Source organism: Idiotropiscis lumnitzeri, chromosome 2, assembly GCF_059441095.1.
Source record: "Idiotropiscis lumnitzeri isolate Australia: NSW breed Sydney's pygmy pipehorse chromosome 2, RoL_Ilum_1.0, whole genome shotgun sequence".
Taxonomy (NCBI): Eukaryota; Metazoa; Chordata; class Actinopteri; order Syngnathiformes; family Syngnathidae; genus Idiotropiscis; species Idiotropiscis lumnitzeri.
Genome location: NC_142392.1, coordinates 26,168,727 through 26,184,372, shown reverse-complemented (window position 1 = coordinate 26,184,372; position 15,646 = coordinate 26,168,727). Strand labels below are relative to the sequence as shown.

General features: G+C 41.3%; 1 protein-coding gene across 1 annotated transcript in view; it reads left to right on the top strand.

Moving 5' to 3' along the window:
• The window catches only part of LOC148342117 (uncharacterized), a 63,910-nt gene extending 50,070 nt beyond the window's left edge, over positions 1-13,840 (top strand). Inside the window, exons 6-8 of the mRNA XM_088288067.1 lie at positions 11,874-11,956; positions 13,311-13,751; positions 13,801-13,840. Coding sequence (XP_088144193.1) covers positions 11,874-11,956; positions 13,311-13,751; positions 13,801-13,840 — 564 coding nt within the window. The remainder of the gene's footprint in view (positions 1-11,873; positions 11,957-13,310; positions 13,752-13,800) is intronic.
• The last annotated feature ends 1,806 nt before the right edge of the window (positions 13,841-15,646 follow it).

Here is a 15,646-nt window from a genome sequence, read left to right as displayed (position 1 = left end):
CTCGGCCAATGAACCTCGGGTGGTCCTGCACAGTTTTGTGCACGTGTGCGTAGTTTCACCCCATCCAAACATTTAAAATACATTTAATGCATCCATCCAGGGTTGCAAGGTTCTCATCGGTGAAAAAGCGCATGCTGCAAGGAATGCATCTGCATCTTTGGCTTACTATGGGCTTAAAAAGGCTGAAACTCACAACCCCCTTTTCCACCAACAAGTCCAGGAACATTTAGTTCCTGGTCATAAAGTTCCTGTGGCCCAGGTGGTTTGCATCTCCCCCGCAACTCAAAGTTCTTGATAATTTATGCAAATGGCAATTATGATGTATCAGAGGGAGGTCTTGTGTTACTTTGTTACTCATTACTGACACCCTATGGCTGTTAAGCATCATTGCAGTTACAAAATAATTCAGTGAACTCTAATAATATTATGGTGTATCTTAGTCTAATTTTAATACATATTGGATAACTTTAAAATACACCTTATTCATATATGTCAGAGTGAAAGTGTTGTTGCTTAATTTATTCGTAGGGATTTTGATTCTTCACACGTAATTTTGTTTTCAAATTTATTTAGAAACAGAAATTTTATAAAAAAAATTAAAAAGGGGAATGTTGGAATGTACTAGAAACAATATAAGACAAAGTCGCCGCATGAGGTTTGACTTGACCAAACCAAATTTGTCTTTTTGTGTCCTCCAGACGTCAGTGCAAACGATCTCCGTTCTGTGAAAGAGGAGCCAGACTTGACTCACATCAAAAAGGAGGAAGAGGAGGAGGAGATCAACAAGTCACCAGTGAATGTTGTCCCTACAAAGAGTGAAGATGAAAACAAGGATGAGAGTGAGGACAAGAGAGGGGCGGAGCCTCCAAGTAGCAGTTCAAGTCATTACGTGACAACAGAAGGTGATGAAGACCACTGGGGGCCATCACAAGCACATAATGAGGACACATTATCAGATGCTCATGACGATGATGATGATACTAATGATGATGATAATGGGCAAGCTAAAGGTGAAAGGGCACGTCACACTGACTCATTAACTTTGTGTTTAAAAGGGCACAAAAAACACACAGTGGTGAAAACCCTTTTTCTTGCTCAGTTTGTGGCAGAAGCTTCTTTGATAAATCAACTTTAACAAACCATAGAAGAACACACAGTGGTGAAAAACCTTTTTCCTGCTCAGTTTGTGGAAAAGGTTTCTCTCAAAAGTCTCATTTGGTAAGGCACATGAGAACACACAGTGGTGAAAAATCTTTTTCATGCTTAGTTTGTGGAAAATGTTTCTCTCAAAAGGCGAATTTAACAAGCCACACAAGAACACACAGTGGAGACAAGCCATTCAGTTGCAGCGGTTGTGCTAAAACATTCGCCACTAAACAGCAAGCTGAGAGACACAATTGTGCTGGTGACAATAGCAGCGATCCTTGAAGCTTAAAAAAAGACAAAAAAACTGAAGGAACTGACTCTTTGTGGAAAGATGATGTTGGAGTTCAGTCACCATGGAAATGAGAAGTAGTTTCGTAAATCCACCTTTAAAAGCCAAACTTACGCCAATGCGTGTTCGTTTTTTTGTGCTCAAGAAGAAAAGGGTCAAATAAAGACTCAACAACAACTGATTAGAGTTCCGATATTTAGTTTCTTCAATTTCTGGAGTTCAGGAAATAGTACAAAGACAGATATCTGGGCGGCTTTTTCTGAATCTCACGAGAAACTGCACTCGGGCGAGCACAGTCGAAAAATGCGCGCCATCTTTCATCCCAGCTTCAGTTTTTATAGGAGTTTTTTATGTCAAGGGTAATGTAGGTTGAATCGGTCGTCCTCGCTCCCTCCCACGGCACGGGTCCACGTCCAAGGGAAGGTCCTCCCCAGGTTAGTCATCGTCTGGATAAGTTGATTCCCGTCTGGTTCCTAAGACTGGCACGCGAAGGCAGGACTTCTCCGGCGGGCAGTCCCCCCGTCTCTCTCTCCGCTGGCATTCTTTTGTAATCTTGTCGGTGTGTGCGCGTGTATGTGCAGGTGTATGTATTTGTCTGTGTGTGTGTATGCGTATGTGCATGTGCTCCGATCTCCAATTGTTCTGTCTTTCGGAATGTGTTTTTTGCGATAGCGTCTGTGTGAGTCCTCCAGTGCCCAATTTGGTCTGTTTGCATCTTCTACAGCCAATGTGGAGAATGTGCTTCATCGTATTTGTCCATGAAGTGCTGTGAATGCAGCTCATGGAAATGCTATGTGCGCAAATCTATTCTCACTACTGAGAATTTCAATAAAGTTCACACATTTCAACTAAGTACTATAAAGAGAATAATATAATAAATCAGTAAACATCAGGACTACAATCCCAGTCATTCTTGTGACCCATGCTTCGAGTTTCATTTGATAAATGCTTCTTGTTTCATCAATGTTTAACATATTCCGTAAATATGAACCTGCTAACTTTAATTATCGACATACTGTCCCGTATGTGTTTAAAATAATGCCAGTAATCGTAATACAATCCTTCAATGAAAATGTGATTTTGAAGAAAATATGAGAAATTGAATTTTTCAAAGCTTTTTTATTGACATTAAGACAATGTGATCAGTGCCAGAAGAAGCAATGTGTCTGAGTGATGATTTGTTTTGGTGTTTACATCAAACATGTAAATAAAATGTATTGCCTTTGCCTGGAATAACATTTTTTAACGTTATGCTTTTCAGTTGTCGTTTTAATCATACTCAACTGGCCTTCATTGCGCTGTGAAAGGTGACAAACTGAACTAGAAGTTGAACTAGAAAAAGAACCAGAAAGAGAAACACAAATCGTCTCGGTTTCTCTCAAAGGTTTTGGAATGTCAGGAGTTGGCAATCTGATGGCGACTGGAGTCAACGTTTATTTGTCACCACGGAGATGATCCCCATCACGCAGTTCGTTGCTGCGGCTGTCTGAATTGGAAAGGTGAATTACCGTAGTTTAATGAATACTGAAAGCAAGAATGAAATATTTAAGTAATTAAATAAACACTGAAATAATTTTTAACACTCTAACATTTCAATAAAATAGTGAAAAATTTAAAATTCGCAACCATATACAGACCGACTGGTTAGCACGATGGCCTCACAGTGAGAGACATCATCGGGCGCGGGTTCGATCCCGGCCCCGGCCATCCTGTGTGGAGTTTGCATGTCCTCCCCGTGCTTGCGTGGGTTTCCTCCGGGTACTCCGGTTTCCTCCCACATTCCAAAAAGATGCATGGTAGGCCGATTGAACACTCTAAATTGCTCCTATGAGTGTGAGCGCGGATGGTTGTTCGTGTCTGTGTGCCCTGCAATTGGCTGGCAACCAGTTCAGGGTGTCCCCTGCCTACTGCCCGAAGATAGCTGGGAAAGGCTCCAGCACCCCCCGCGACCCGAGTGAGGAGAAGCGGTATAGATAATGGATGGATGGATACAGAGTTAATTAAATTCATAATAAAAATAGAATTATTTACTAAATATTGGACAAATTGAAGGGTCCAAATTTTGAAAGATAAAAAATAATAAATGAATTTTTAAGTATGAATTAATTCAATAAATAATTAAAATAATTCCACACATATTTAAATTGACAAATATTCAAGATTGAAATAAAAAGTATTTAAAAATATTAATAGAATTTTTACATTTTGAAATGTTTTAATACATATTGGAGTAATACATAAGCAAGCTAAAATAATTACATGAAAATCGATTTAAATACTGAAAGAGGTAAAAAAACGTGAAAGAAAAAAAAACTTAAATATTGAAGTGAGTATACAATTAAATGAATAAACAACAAACACCTCATGGAAAATATAATGTATCAACATTTGTCAAACCACAATGTGAAATTTTGATCTGAAAGATTTCTTTCTTGCATATTCTTAAAGAATCTTCATTATTGTTTTTCTTTTACTTTTTTAGTGACTTAACAGCTCAATCCATGTGAAATGTCCCCTTGTGTGAAAGAAAACATCACATCCAAAAAATAAAGAGCAACCTATTGTTTTTTCGGACAATCAAGGCACCATAGCACTGTCGAAAAAGCCTGTAAAAAGGCAAAGGTGCAAACTTGACAAAGTATCACTTTATCACATCAACTGTTAATAATGGGAAAATAGATTTGGGATTGTCACTGATGGTGTAGTGGTACATTCGCCTGATTTGTGTGCGGGTATCGTGGGTTCGGTTCTCACTCAGTGACAGTGTCTATGTCTGCCTTGTTCCTGGCTGGCGACCAGTTCAGGGAGTTGTGCACCCTTCGCCCATAGACAGCTGGGATAGGCTCCTGTGATCCTTTACAGCAGGGATGGGAAAACATTTTGATTGGCGGGCCACAATGGGTTCTAAAATTTGACAGACGGGCCGGACCAGGAGCAGATGGATAAAGTGTTTTGGTACCCTCACGTCATCTGAGAAAAAAAATACATTTAATTTTAAATGAAAGTGGAAAAAAAGCATTAAAACAGTATATGTCTTTGAACAACCACAGTATTTAGAAAATAAAACATGAACAAGGTTTATTCATTTAATTTTTTTAAAGTTCGGCAGGCCGGATTAAAACATTTAACAGGCCGCATGTGGCCCCCGGACCGTGGTTTGCCCACCACTGCTTTCCAGGATAATCGGTAAGAAATACTGTCCAACCAACAACATGGTGGCAGATGTGTTAACAAAATCAGAAATGTTTGTTAATGTTAATAAAGTTTTTTTTTTAAACGTATTCGTAAATATGTATCATGTCACTGATGCTGTAGTGGTACACTCGCCTGAGTTGTGTGCAGGCAGCGTGGGTTCAGTTCCCACTCAGTGACGGTGTCTAAGTCTGCCCTGAGACTGGCTGGCGACCAGTTCAGGGTTTGGTGCGCCTTTCGCCCGAAGTCAGCTGGGAAAGGCCCCAGCACCCTCCCGCGACCCTGTTCAGGATAAGCGGTGTGGATCATGACATGACATGACAAATATTTGTCCTCTCATCAATATTTGCACAACAGAGTACTGAGTTTCTAGATCATCACTATAATAGTTCTCAAAATTATATTTGTTATCAATTTAGGTTAGTTCAGAGATATTTTATTGACAACTTAACATCAATATACAAAGACAGAAAAAAATGGTGGTGGGGGGCGCGAATCTTTTTCTTCTTGGGAGGGGCGGGCGTGAAATAATTGAGAGCAACTGCGAGTATATGCAGACATTATATCCATACAATCTTGAAGCCCGATTGAACCACAGCATTGTTGCAAGTTCGGTCGGAGAAACGTAAACGTCCCACTGCTGGAGCAGCGGCGGCTTCTCGGGACAAAGGCGGAAGTGACGTAGGAGCTGACTCGCCAATGTGGCGTTAATTTAGTTATTTTGTAAGATTTTTTTATCAACCGAATCAAAATATTATATAAAATATATATTAAAATAGAACAGCCATGGGTAAAAACAAACACAGAGGCAAAGAAATATATTTGAAAAATACGTGCTTAAAGCATGACGTCATTAGCAAGCGCGCAGCTTCCGAAGGACCTCGACCACATCCACCGACCCGTCCACACCGAAATAAAAACAGCCACCGCTAAATTCTTCTGATTTAGCGTGGAACTGACTGTAATTTTCTCAAAGGATGTCCAGTGCTACTCTAAAGGACTACGACATATTTCATTAAGTCTTTGTGTCCCGATAACCTCATCTTCGCGCGTTGATGCTTTTCGGCGTAGTTAGCTTAGTTTGTTAGCTAGCTAGCCGCTAACGAAAAGAGGCACATGACTCATCGCCAAGCAGAGATCAAGTGTGGATTTTTTGGAATTATCATTTGAAAATGTGTGAAAGAACGACACCCAAGTACAAAGAGGAACTTTGTGGAATAAAAGAAGAGAACGAGCAACTTTTTCAACTGCTGGACGAAGTTTGCAACCAGCCTCGTGTTGTGCTACACAAAGCAGGTTTGTACACGTTTTACTCTCATTTGCTTTGTAAAGAACGACTTTCTATCGTTAAAAATATGCATCACAACATTGAGTTGTTTGGGGAAATCGTTCAAGGTTATTGCCGTTTGCCTTTTACTTGCCGATTTGCTGAACATTTGTTGATGCCAAATTGCAGAAAATAAATGCCAAAGAATAACCAGTAGTGGGGGGTGAACTCCATGTTTTTCCCAGTATAAAATTTGAACTGATTATTTCACATTTTACATTTTCTGGTTTTTATATCTTGTTCAAGCGATTCCTTACGGAAATAATTCTGCTTGAATCTAAAATATATGCACACTGCGGCGAAAACATTAATGGCGGTTGATCAATTTTAGTGGATAAAACACAAAATATTATGTTTTTTTTTTAAAAAATCAAGTACGTATTGGTCTTATTTATTTATTTATTTATTAACTTTGTGCTGGCTTCGTCGGGTGTAAGTCAAGTTTTGTGCATGTGCGCATAGATTCACCCCATCCAAACATTTAAAATACATTGAATGCATCCATCCAAGGTTGCACGGATCTCATCAGTGAACAAGCGCATGCTGCAAGGAATGCATCTGCATCTTTGGCTTACTATGGGCTTAAAAAGGGAGAACGTCACAACCCCCTTTTCTGCCAACAAGGCCAGGAACATTTACGCGCTGCCTCTAAGGGCGCAACACCTGTTGAGGGTGCTATTTCTGTCTTTGAAGCACGTACTGGGCCCACCGCCTTACAAGGCGCTAGCTAGGCTGCTGTTAGCACAGCAGTAACTCAGCTGCTCACGCTGACTCAGCCGATGGCAACTCACTTTGCCTCAATACCATCAGCAATTGCCCCATTTCAATGACCGATGCCATGAAACCATTGGGAATCAAGGTCATTAACATTGACTCTAACCAATAATAGGTGTCTTGGCAATAGCCTACAAGACAACGACAGGGGAGGGACTTCACTGGTCACCAGACTCCTTAGAGTCACGGTTTCAAATCCCCCCAAAAAACCTCAACATACAAGCAAACAATGAAACAAAGAAATAAGATTAACACAAAACATGTATCTCTCATGCCATCTATATACCCAAAAGAAATAAAAATAACACAAAAAGATTATAGCAATGGCTTCTTGGGAGGCACTCAGCCTTAGCTAATTACAGCAATGGCTTCTGGGAGCCACTCAGACTCAGCCATATCACATGGCTGTTTAGAGAGATGTGCTGTTGTGATTTGGGCTTTTTGTTTGTTGTCTAAACCTGGGACGTTTCTTGCTTGCAATAACATAAATGATTAGACAGACTACAACATTGTGGACAGCTGCCCTTTTGTCCAGCTTTCTCCTACACCATCACCCAAACAACATAGTCACATAATGTATAAGTCACGGTCAATTAGAAGCATGGATGACTCAGACTTTGTCCAGCAGGGTGTGCTAACATGCACTCCGAACAGCCCAATGAGTAAAAGGGTTGATGGTCGTGAGTGATATTTTGTCCATATAATGGGCGCAGTCGCCTTACAAGGCGCTTTGTTTGTTTAGGGTAAGATGTGGGACTTTAAAGTGCGCCTTATGGCTGCGAAAATACGGTAGTTCCTGGTAATAAAGTTCCTGTGGCCCAGGTGGTTTGCATCTACCCCACAACTCATAGTTCCTGGTAATTTATCCAAATAACAATGATGATGTATCAGTGGGAGGTGTTGTGTTCCTTTGTTACTCATTACTGACACCCTATGGCTGTTATACATCATTGTGGTTACAAAATAATTCAGTGAACTCTTAAAATATTTTGGTGTATCTTAGTCGAATTTGAATACATATTGGATAACTTTAATATATACAGTCATTATTCAAATATGTCAACACGAAAGTCAGAGTGAAAGTGTTTTTGCTTAATGCTAATGTGTAAGAACTTTTACTCTTCAAACGTAATTTTGTTTTAAAATTTATTTCAAAACAGAAATTTTATAAAAATAAAAAGGGTAATGCCGGAACTTACTCGCAGGATAAATGTCATTTTGGGTAAAAAAAAAACCCAAACGTAAATCATACAATAAATAGCGACTCTGATGCCAGGGCTCCTTGAATTCTTTTAGGTATCCAGATTATCATGAAAGCAAAAAGTACCCACGATGAAACTATCCATAAATGCAAAATGAAATACTTGTAAACATATTTCGCTTGAAGGATTACTATTTTATCAATGACATTATGTTGCGATGGCCCCCATCAATAAGTTAGGGTCCCACAACAGGTGTTCCATCAGACGCACACGATAGCCTGTGTGTGCTAACTTCAGCTAGCTTCCAGAAACGTCTGTGACGATGTCAGGAATGAAATCGGGCATCAAAAGGGGGTTTACATCGTAGGACGTAATTTTGTGAAATGCCCCCATGGTCCGGTCCAAATCGGGGTCGCACGCATTGTTCCGTATGCGGCAGGCACAAGTCAAGGTAGCACGATAGAAAATAAGACAAAGTCGCCGCCTGAGGTTTGACTTGACCAAACCAAATTTGTCTTTCTGTGTCCTACAGACGTCAGTGAAAACGATGTCCTTTATGTGAAAGTGGAGCCAGACTTGACTCACATCAAAAAGGAGGAGGAGGAGGAGGAGGAGATCAACAAGTCACCAGTGAACGTTGTCCATATAAAGACTGAAGTTGAAAACAAGGATGAGAATGAGGACAACAGAGGGGCGGAGCCTCCAAGCAGCAGCTCAAGTCATCACGTGACAACAGAAGGTGACGAAGACCACTGGGGGCCATCTCAAGCACAAAATGAGGACACATTATCAGGCGCTCGTGACTATGAGGATGATGATAATGAGCAAACTAAAGGTGAAAGGGCATGTCACACTGACTCATTAACTTCAAAGCTGTCTTTAAAACTGCACACAAGAACACACACTGGAGAAAACCTTTTTTCTTGCTCAGTTTGTGGTAAAAGCTTCTCTCAAAAATCAAGTTTAACACTCCACACAAGAACGCACAGTGGAGAAAAACCTTTTTCCTGCTCAGTTTGTGGTAGACGCTTCTCTGTAAAGTCAAATTTAACTTGTCACACAAGAACACACAGTGGAGAAAAACCTTTTTCCTGCTCAGTTTGTGGTAAAAGCTTCTCTCGAAAATCAAGTTTAACACTCCACACAAGAACACACAGTGGTAAAAAACCCTTTTCATGCTCAGTTTGTGGCAAATGCTTCTCTCGAAAGTCTCATTTAGTAAGACACACAAGAAATCACAGTGGAGAAAAACCTTTTTCTTGCTCAGTTTGTGGCAAAAGCTTCTCTCGAAAGTTTTATTTAAAAATCCACACAAGAACGCACAGTGGAGAAAAACCTTTTTCTTGCTCAGTTTGTGGAAAATGCTTCTCTCAAAAGGGAAATTTAACAGAACACGCAAGAAAACACACTGGAGAACCTCTTTCTTGCTCAGTTTGTGGTAAAAGCTTCTATGGAAAGTCTAATTTAATAAAACACACAACAACACATAGTGGAGAAAAACCTTTTTCCTGCTCAGTTTGTGCCAAGAGTTTCTCTCGAAAGTCACATTTACGAAGCCACACAAGAACGCACAGTGGAGACAAGCCATTCAGTTGCAGCGTTTGTGCTAAAAAATTCGCCACTAAACGTAGTGCTGAGAGACACGATTGTGCTGGTGAGAATTGCAGCAATCCTTGAAGCTTAAAAAAAGACAAAAAAAATGAAGGAACTGACTCTTTCTGGTAAGATGTAAATGTGATTTTGAATAAAATATGAAATATTGAATTCTGCAAAGCTTTTTTGTTGACATTAAGCCAATGTGATCCGTGCCAGAAGAACCAACGTGTCTGGGTAATGATTTTTTTGTTTCCATCAAACATGTAAATACAATTCATTGCCTTTGCCTGGAACAACATTTGTTAACTTTATTCTTTTCAGTTGTGTTTTTGATCGTACCTAATGGAAAAGGTGTGAGAAGAAACTGTGCTTATGAAATCGCTGCCTTCCACAATCATCAATAAAATCACTTGCTCAACTGGCCTTTTTTCCTGAGCCTTTGTGTTAGTAGAGTCATTTAAAAGTCTAATATAGAAAACAGTGTCAGTGTGAAAAGATCGGTTTCTGATTGCCAAACTTACATTTATGAATAAAAAAAATATTATTAGCAAATAAATTATGAAAAAAACATCTGCCAGCATCACACTTCTGAAAGAAACAGAAAACATTTTCCCACTTTAAAGAAAAGTATTTAAAAAGAAATAAACTGACACATTTATTGAAGTCCTTCCAAAATGTCCTTGAGTATGAGCCGATCCAAGACGGGTGTTGAACTGTCTCTGCGTGGGTTCCACAAAAAGAGCAACTCTTCCGGCTTCTCGCTCCTCTTCGGTACAAAACAGTTTTAAGCTTACAATGCAAACTGTTCCACAATTATTAACCAATCAGGAGTCGGACACTAGGGCTGATTCTGATTGGCTGTTTACCGTCCAATCGCATTTTATAACAGTATGACATCCGGGAAGACTCAAGTCTGTGACGTACTGACTGCTGCTGTGAGTAGACTACAAACAAAGCACCCAAATACCCTGCTCCTTATCTCTGGTGACTTCAATCATGCTTCTCCTTCCTCCTCTCTGCCTTCATTCACACAATATGTAACCTGTCACACCAGAGACAATAAAATCTTGGACCTTTTCTATGCCAACACCAAGGAGGTGTACACATCACTATCCCTCCCCCCAGCTGGGCAAAGCTGATCACAACTCGGTGGTTCTCCTTTCCTGTGTACAAACCTCTGGTCTGCAGGCCGCCAGCTGTGACAGGCACAGTTCAGAGATGGTCTTTAGAAGCAGAGGAGGCCCTAAAGGACTGTTTCAACACAACTGTGTGGGAGGTATTCAGCGAAGCTCACGGTGAGGACATTAATGGTCTAACAAACACAATTACAGACTATAATAATTTCTGCATGGAGAACACCATTCCCACCAGGACAGTAAGATGTTTCTCCAACAACACACCATGGATCACAGCAGACATTAAAGCTCTCCTGAAGGAGAAAAAGAGGGCTTTTGTGTCAGGCGACAAGGAAGAGCTGAAGAGAAACGTCAGCTGAGAAGGAGGATCAAAGAGAGGAAAAAGTCCTCCAGGATGTGGATGGAGGAAAAGCTGCAGAGTAATAATGCCAAGGATGTCTGGAGGAGCCTGAAGACCATTTCAGGCTATGGACAACCAAAGCCCCAGAAGAGGGGGACCTTAATAGGGCAAATGAGTTAAACCTATTTTTCAATATGTTTGATCAGATGCATGCCTGTAAGATGGGCTGAGGATAGTTAATCAGTTTGTGTATTTATAATCATGTTTTTATACACTCATTCATGTTTAAACACACACACATAGACACTTACTTGTTATTTTAGCACACACGCACACAGACACTGTATCCTGATGATGTGTATAGTTAAACTGACCTTTACACTGTGAGTTGTGATTCTCTGCCTGCTAGAGTTACTGATGATTAGTTATTGATGTTTTTCTGTCTTCTGCTGATTAGTTTAGTCTAATACAGACCACCATTGTTAAGTAATCTCCTGTCTTCTGGTGATTTAGTTTAGGCTAAACAGACCTCCATTGTCAGTTAATCTTCTGTCTGCTGAGGGATGAGTTTTCTTCTTCTAATAAAAAAGCCAGAGCAGGGTGTGAGTGTCAGAGGTTGCAAAGGCTTGAACAGAGCAAGACGTTCGTTCCAGCCTGACCCCTCTCCCCTTCGCGAACGGTCAAAAAACAAAACTTTATCTGGTGTTTCTCTGGGTCTCTGCAAAGTTAATTCAGTCTATAAAAGGCGTCAGGGCATTTTAAACCTGACATTTATTTGGTGCCGAAACCCGGGAGCCACACCTGGACGGACGCTCGTTGCTGGATATTTTAGACGTCACCGAATCTGACGTCAGCGCTTTCCCATTGAAAGAAAGCGGGCCTCCGAGTTCCGGCTACGGCCGTCTGCCCGGATGTCGGTTCCCTAGCGGACAAGGCTGATACAGAGGAGACCAGGTATTGTTTTTCAAATTATTTTGTACCACCATTTTAAAATTTTAAAATATTAAAACAATTGGAAGGGGGTGATTGAGGTGAGTGAGACAAGCACGCGCAGAGGCCGGGCCTTGACCGTTTAGTCAGTACGGTAATAAAACTGCATGGTGCTAGTCCAAGGAGTTATACAAAAATAATTGGTAGCGAATTAGGCCATAACTCATTGATAGCAAATTGACCATAACTCGTTGAAACTGAGCAAATTTTAGAGATACGGGTAGCACGGTGAACAAATTGAGTTGTGTTTCCCTGGTGTTGAAGGTGGCGAATTGGGCCATAACTCGGTGAGAAATTGAGCAGATTTTAGAGAAAAGACGACAGCCTAAGAGAAGGGAAACAAGGTTTCCGCGAAAATTAGAGGTTCCCTCCGGTGTCGACAATGGAAATGATCGACAATCTGTGGAGAAGGTCTACTCACAATTTCACATTAAAATTTAGGGAATAATAAGGCATTATTTTTGGTGGTTTTTATTTAGATTTTCTTTGATAAGCAGACTGCTTGTTTGATTGAGAGGTGTGTGCGTGAATTTGGTGCTGTACAGCTGTGTGTGTGTGTGGTGAATGAGACTGAGTGAAGAGGAAGGGAGGGGGGTGATTGAGTGCGTGTGCGAGTGTGTGTGAGTGGAGACGGCGGACTTCGGACAACAATGGAAAATGGGTCAAAATGTGGCAAAAGAGTTGAAAGCAAACCCTGATGTGAAGTTTATGAACGGGTATGACCCGGATTGTTGCCAATTTCTGGAGAAATGGGTGAGGAAATATGACTTTAAGCCACGTCTGAAAGATCCGGCAAATTTCGAAGCAGTGAAAAGTGCGTTAATGGAAAAAGAAAGAGGAAGATAAGAAAGGGGGAAAACACTAAATCAGTGGACAGGCAACTGAGGGCTAACATAAAGTTGGTAGAACAGAGTAAGAAGAGAGTGGAAGATATCAGAACAAAAGAGGAGAAAAAAGTTTATCAGATGAAGAAAAGGAAAGATGACGAGACCGGAGTCAGAGGCAAGAGAGGAAGTGCACTGTTCAATGAGCGAACCCGCACTGCCGCGCAAGCAGGAAGACAGGTGGCCACAACCCCAGAGACGGAGCTAAGTGACGTTGAGATGCCGCCCCTGGAGAGCGAGGAGAAAAATGGCACTCCCCGCTCCTCACACACGGCCCCTCCTGCCTCATTCGATTCCACACAGCGACCCCCCGCGGCTGGAACAAGGGAACAAATGAAAAAGAGAGCTCAAGCACAGCCGATGGAAAAATCACTCAATTACCCTGAAAGAGCACAAGTCTTTCAAGCCACGAACCTCTACCCACCGCTACCCAGTGTAGAGACCTACCCGATGGTGGCCGTTGCCAACCCAGCTTTTGGGACTGATGATGCAAATGGCCACCCACATGAACCTACCATCATGGTCTACAGGCCCTGGACCCAAGATGAATGGAAGGCGGCCTGTCAATCAATTCCTCCAATCGAAGCGGATGTGGAGAAATGGATTGAGAGTATGCACGACCTGATGAATAGCTACCACCTGAATGGAAAAGAATTTGAAACATGCATGAGAATGATCCTAGGATATAGATATGGCAGAATCAGAGGTGCCTTCAACCCTTACGATGCCATAGGCCAGCCCCTCCAGCCTGGAGCTCCCGAGCTCGCAAACGCAATCCGCGCCATGTTTGATGAAGCAAGAAAAATCTTCAAGAAGCAACCAGATAACACAAAGATCAGACAATGCCGCCAAGAAGACATGGAATCTGCCCGCCGGTATTTGGAAAGGTTATCTGGAGTTTACAGGCTCTATTGCGGCCTACAGGAAGACAATGCAGACAACAGCCCATACCAAATCCTCTTGAAGTCGGCCTTCCTAGATGGTATCCACGAATCCACCAGAGACTTCATCTGCAAACACCACGTTGGGTGGCGAACTGCAAACCTTGACACGCTCATCGAATATGCCTCCCATGCCGAGGAAATCCAGAAGAAAAAGGAGGAGCGAAACACATCAACCACTTTGGCTGCCGTGATGGAAGGCCTTTCCACAGCGGCCTCCGCCCCCATCTACTATTAAGGTCAAGGGGACAGAGGACGAGGACGAAAGCGCGGCAGATATTCTGGCGCCAGGGGACAAGGTCGAGGACGGTTTTCTAATAGAGATGACAGCTGCTACAAATGTGGCAAATTAGGACACTTTGCCAGAGATTGCCGTCAAACATTCAGGAAGACCACACCAGAGGAAGACTATACCGGTAACATGTGACTAGTAAGTTACCAGCCACAGGGCGAAGAACAACCTGAGCAGAGGCCGCTCAGCAATAGCGAAGATGAAGAAGAAGTAACATTAGAATCGCCACTGGTCGTTCTAGATTTATCTGTTTTGTTTGGAATGGCCTCTACAGTGGACCCACCAATGAGAACACTACAATTAGGCCCAAAGAAAACAACAAAACAATTTATAGTTGACTCTGGAGCAGAAAGTTCAGTAATCAAGGCCCTACCTGCAGGGACCAAACTGTCAAATAAAGCTGTCATGGTGATAGGAGTAGGAGGAAAGGCAGCGCAACGGTTTTATACCAAACCCCTCACAATAGAAGATGAAGATGGAAGTTTATATCGAGGCAAGAGGTTAGTCGTAGTTCCAGAATGTCCATCCAACCTTTTGGGAAGAGACTTAATCAAAACCCTCCAGCTCGTTCTCACTGTAGAAGGAGAAAAAATTACAGTGATGAAACGAGGACAGGAAGTCAAACAAATGATGATCTTGGAAGGAAAAGGAGGCCCTTTCACCTTCTACAGCTTGGACCTAATAACCACAGGACCACAATCGAGTACTGAAGACCTCCAAGAAATGCCCAATAAACTACTCCAAGGGAAAGACAAATAAACAGGAATGAGAACAAAATACAGGCTTTTCAAATAAAACAACCTAATTTAAATTGGCCAACTTGTAAAATGGAAAAGAAAATCCTTAATTATGCACAAAAAGCATGAACGTGTTGAGCAAAAGGAAGAAAAAAGGAGAAAGCAGAAAGTCCTGTTTTAAACATTACTTTTTCAGGACGAGTTGTGGTAGCAATGGAGGATCACGTGACATAAAAAAACAAACATAAAAAGTGTGTGTAGAAGAAGTTCTACATCAACGTGCATTTTACTTATTAGGCCGTGATGCACTGACACAATTGGACCTTAATATCAGAGTCAATATGCAGGGGCGGATTCAAACAGACGTCAAAACTTTAAAAGGGCGCATTATCGGTGATAAGCAAAAAGGAAAAACATTGCCAGAGCATTAAAACCAATAACAGAGAAGTTAATGATGTTTTTAAAGGTGTTTAATTCATGATTTGCAAATTACTCAGAAATCACACGACCATTGCTGGACATCATTTATGATAAGCCAATGATATTTGCAAGAAGAGAATAATTGTTTGAACATTTGAGGCTGACAAAGCTTTTGAACTTGTCAAGCATGAACTCATTGATTACGATGTGTTAGCACTACCAACTTGATATTTAACTGCTAAATTGAGTCATGGAAATTCCCATGTCTCAACAGGGGGGATTGATATCCATAGTACAGCTAGGACAACAAACCTTTTTAAAAAAATTTTGTAGGTCATGTCTAGTGTGTAGTAAACATAATGTTCAAGTGAATATGAGAC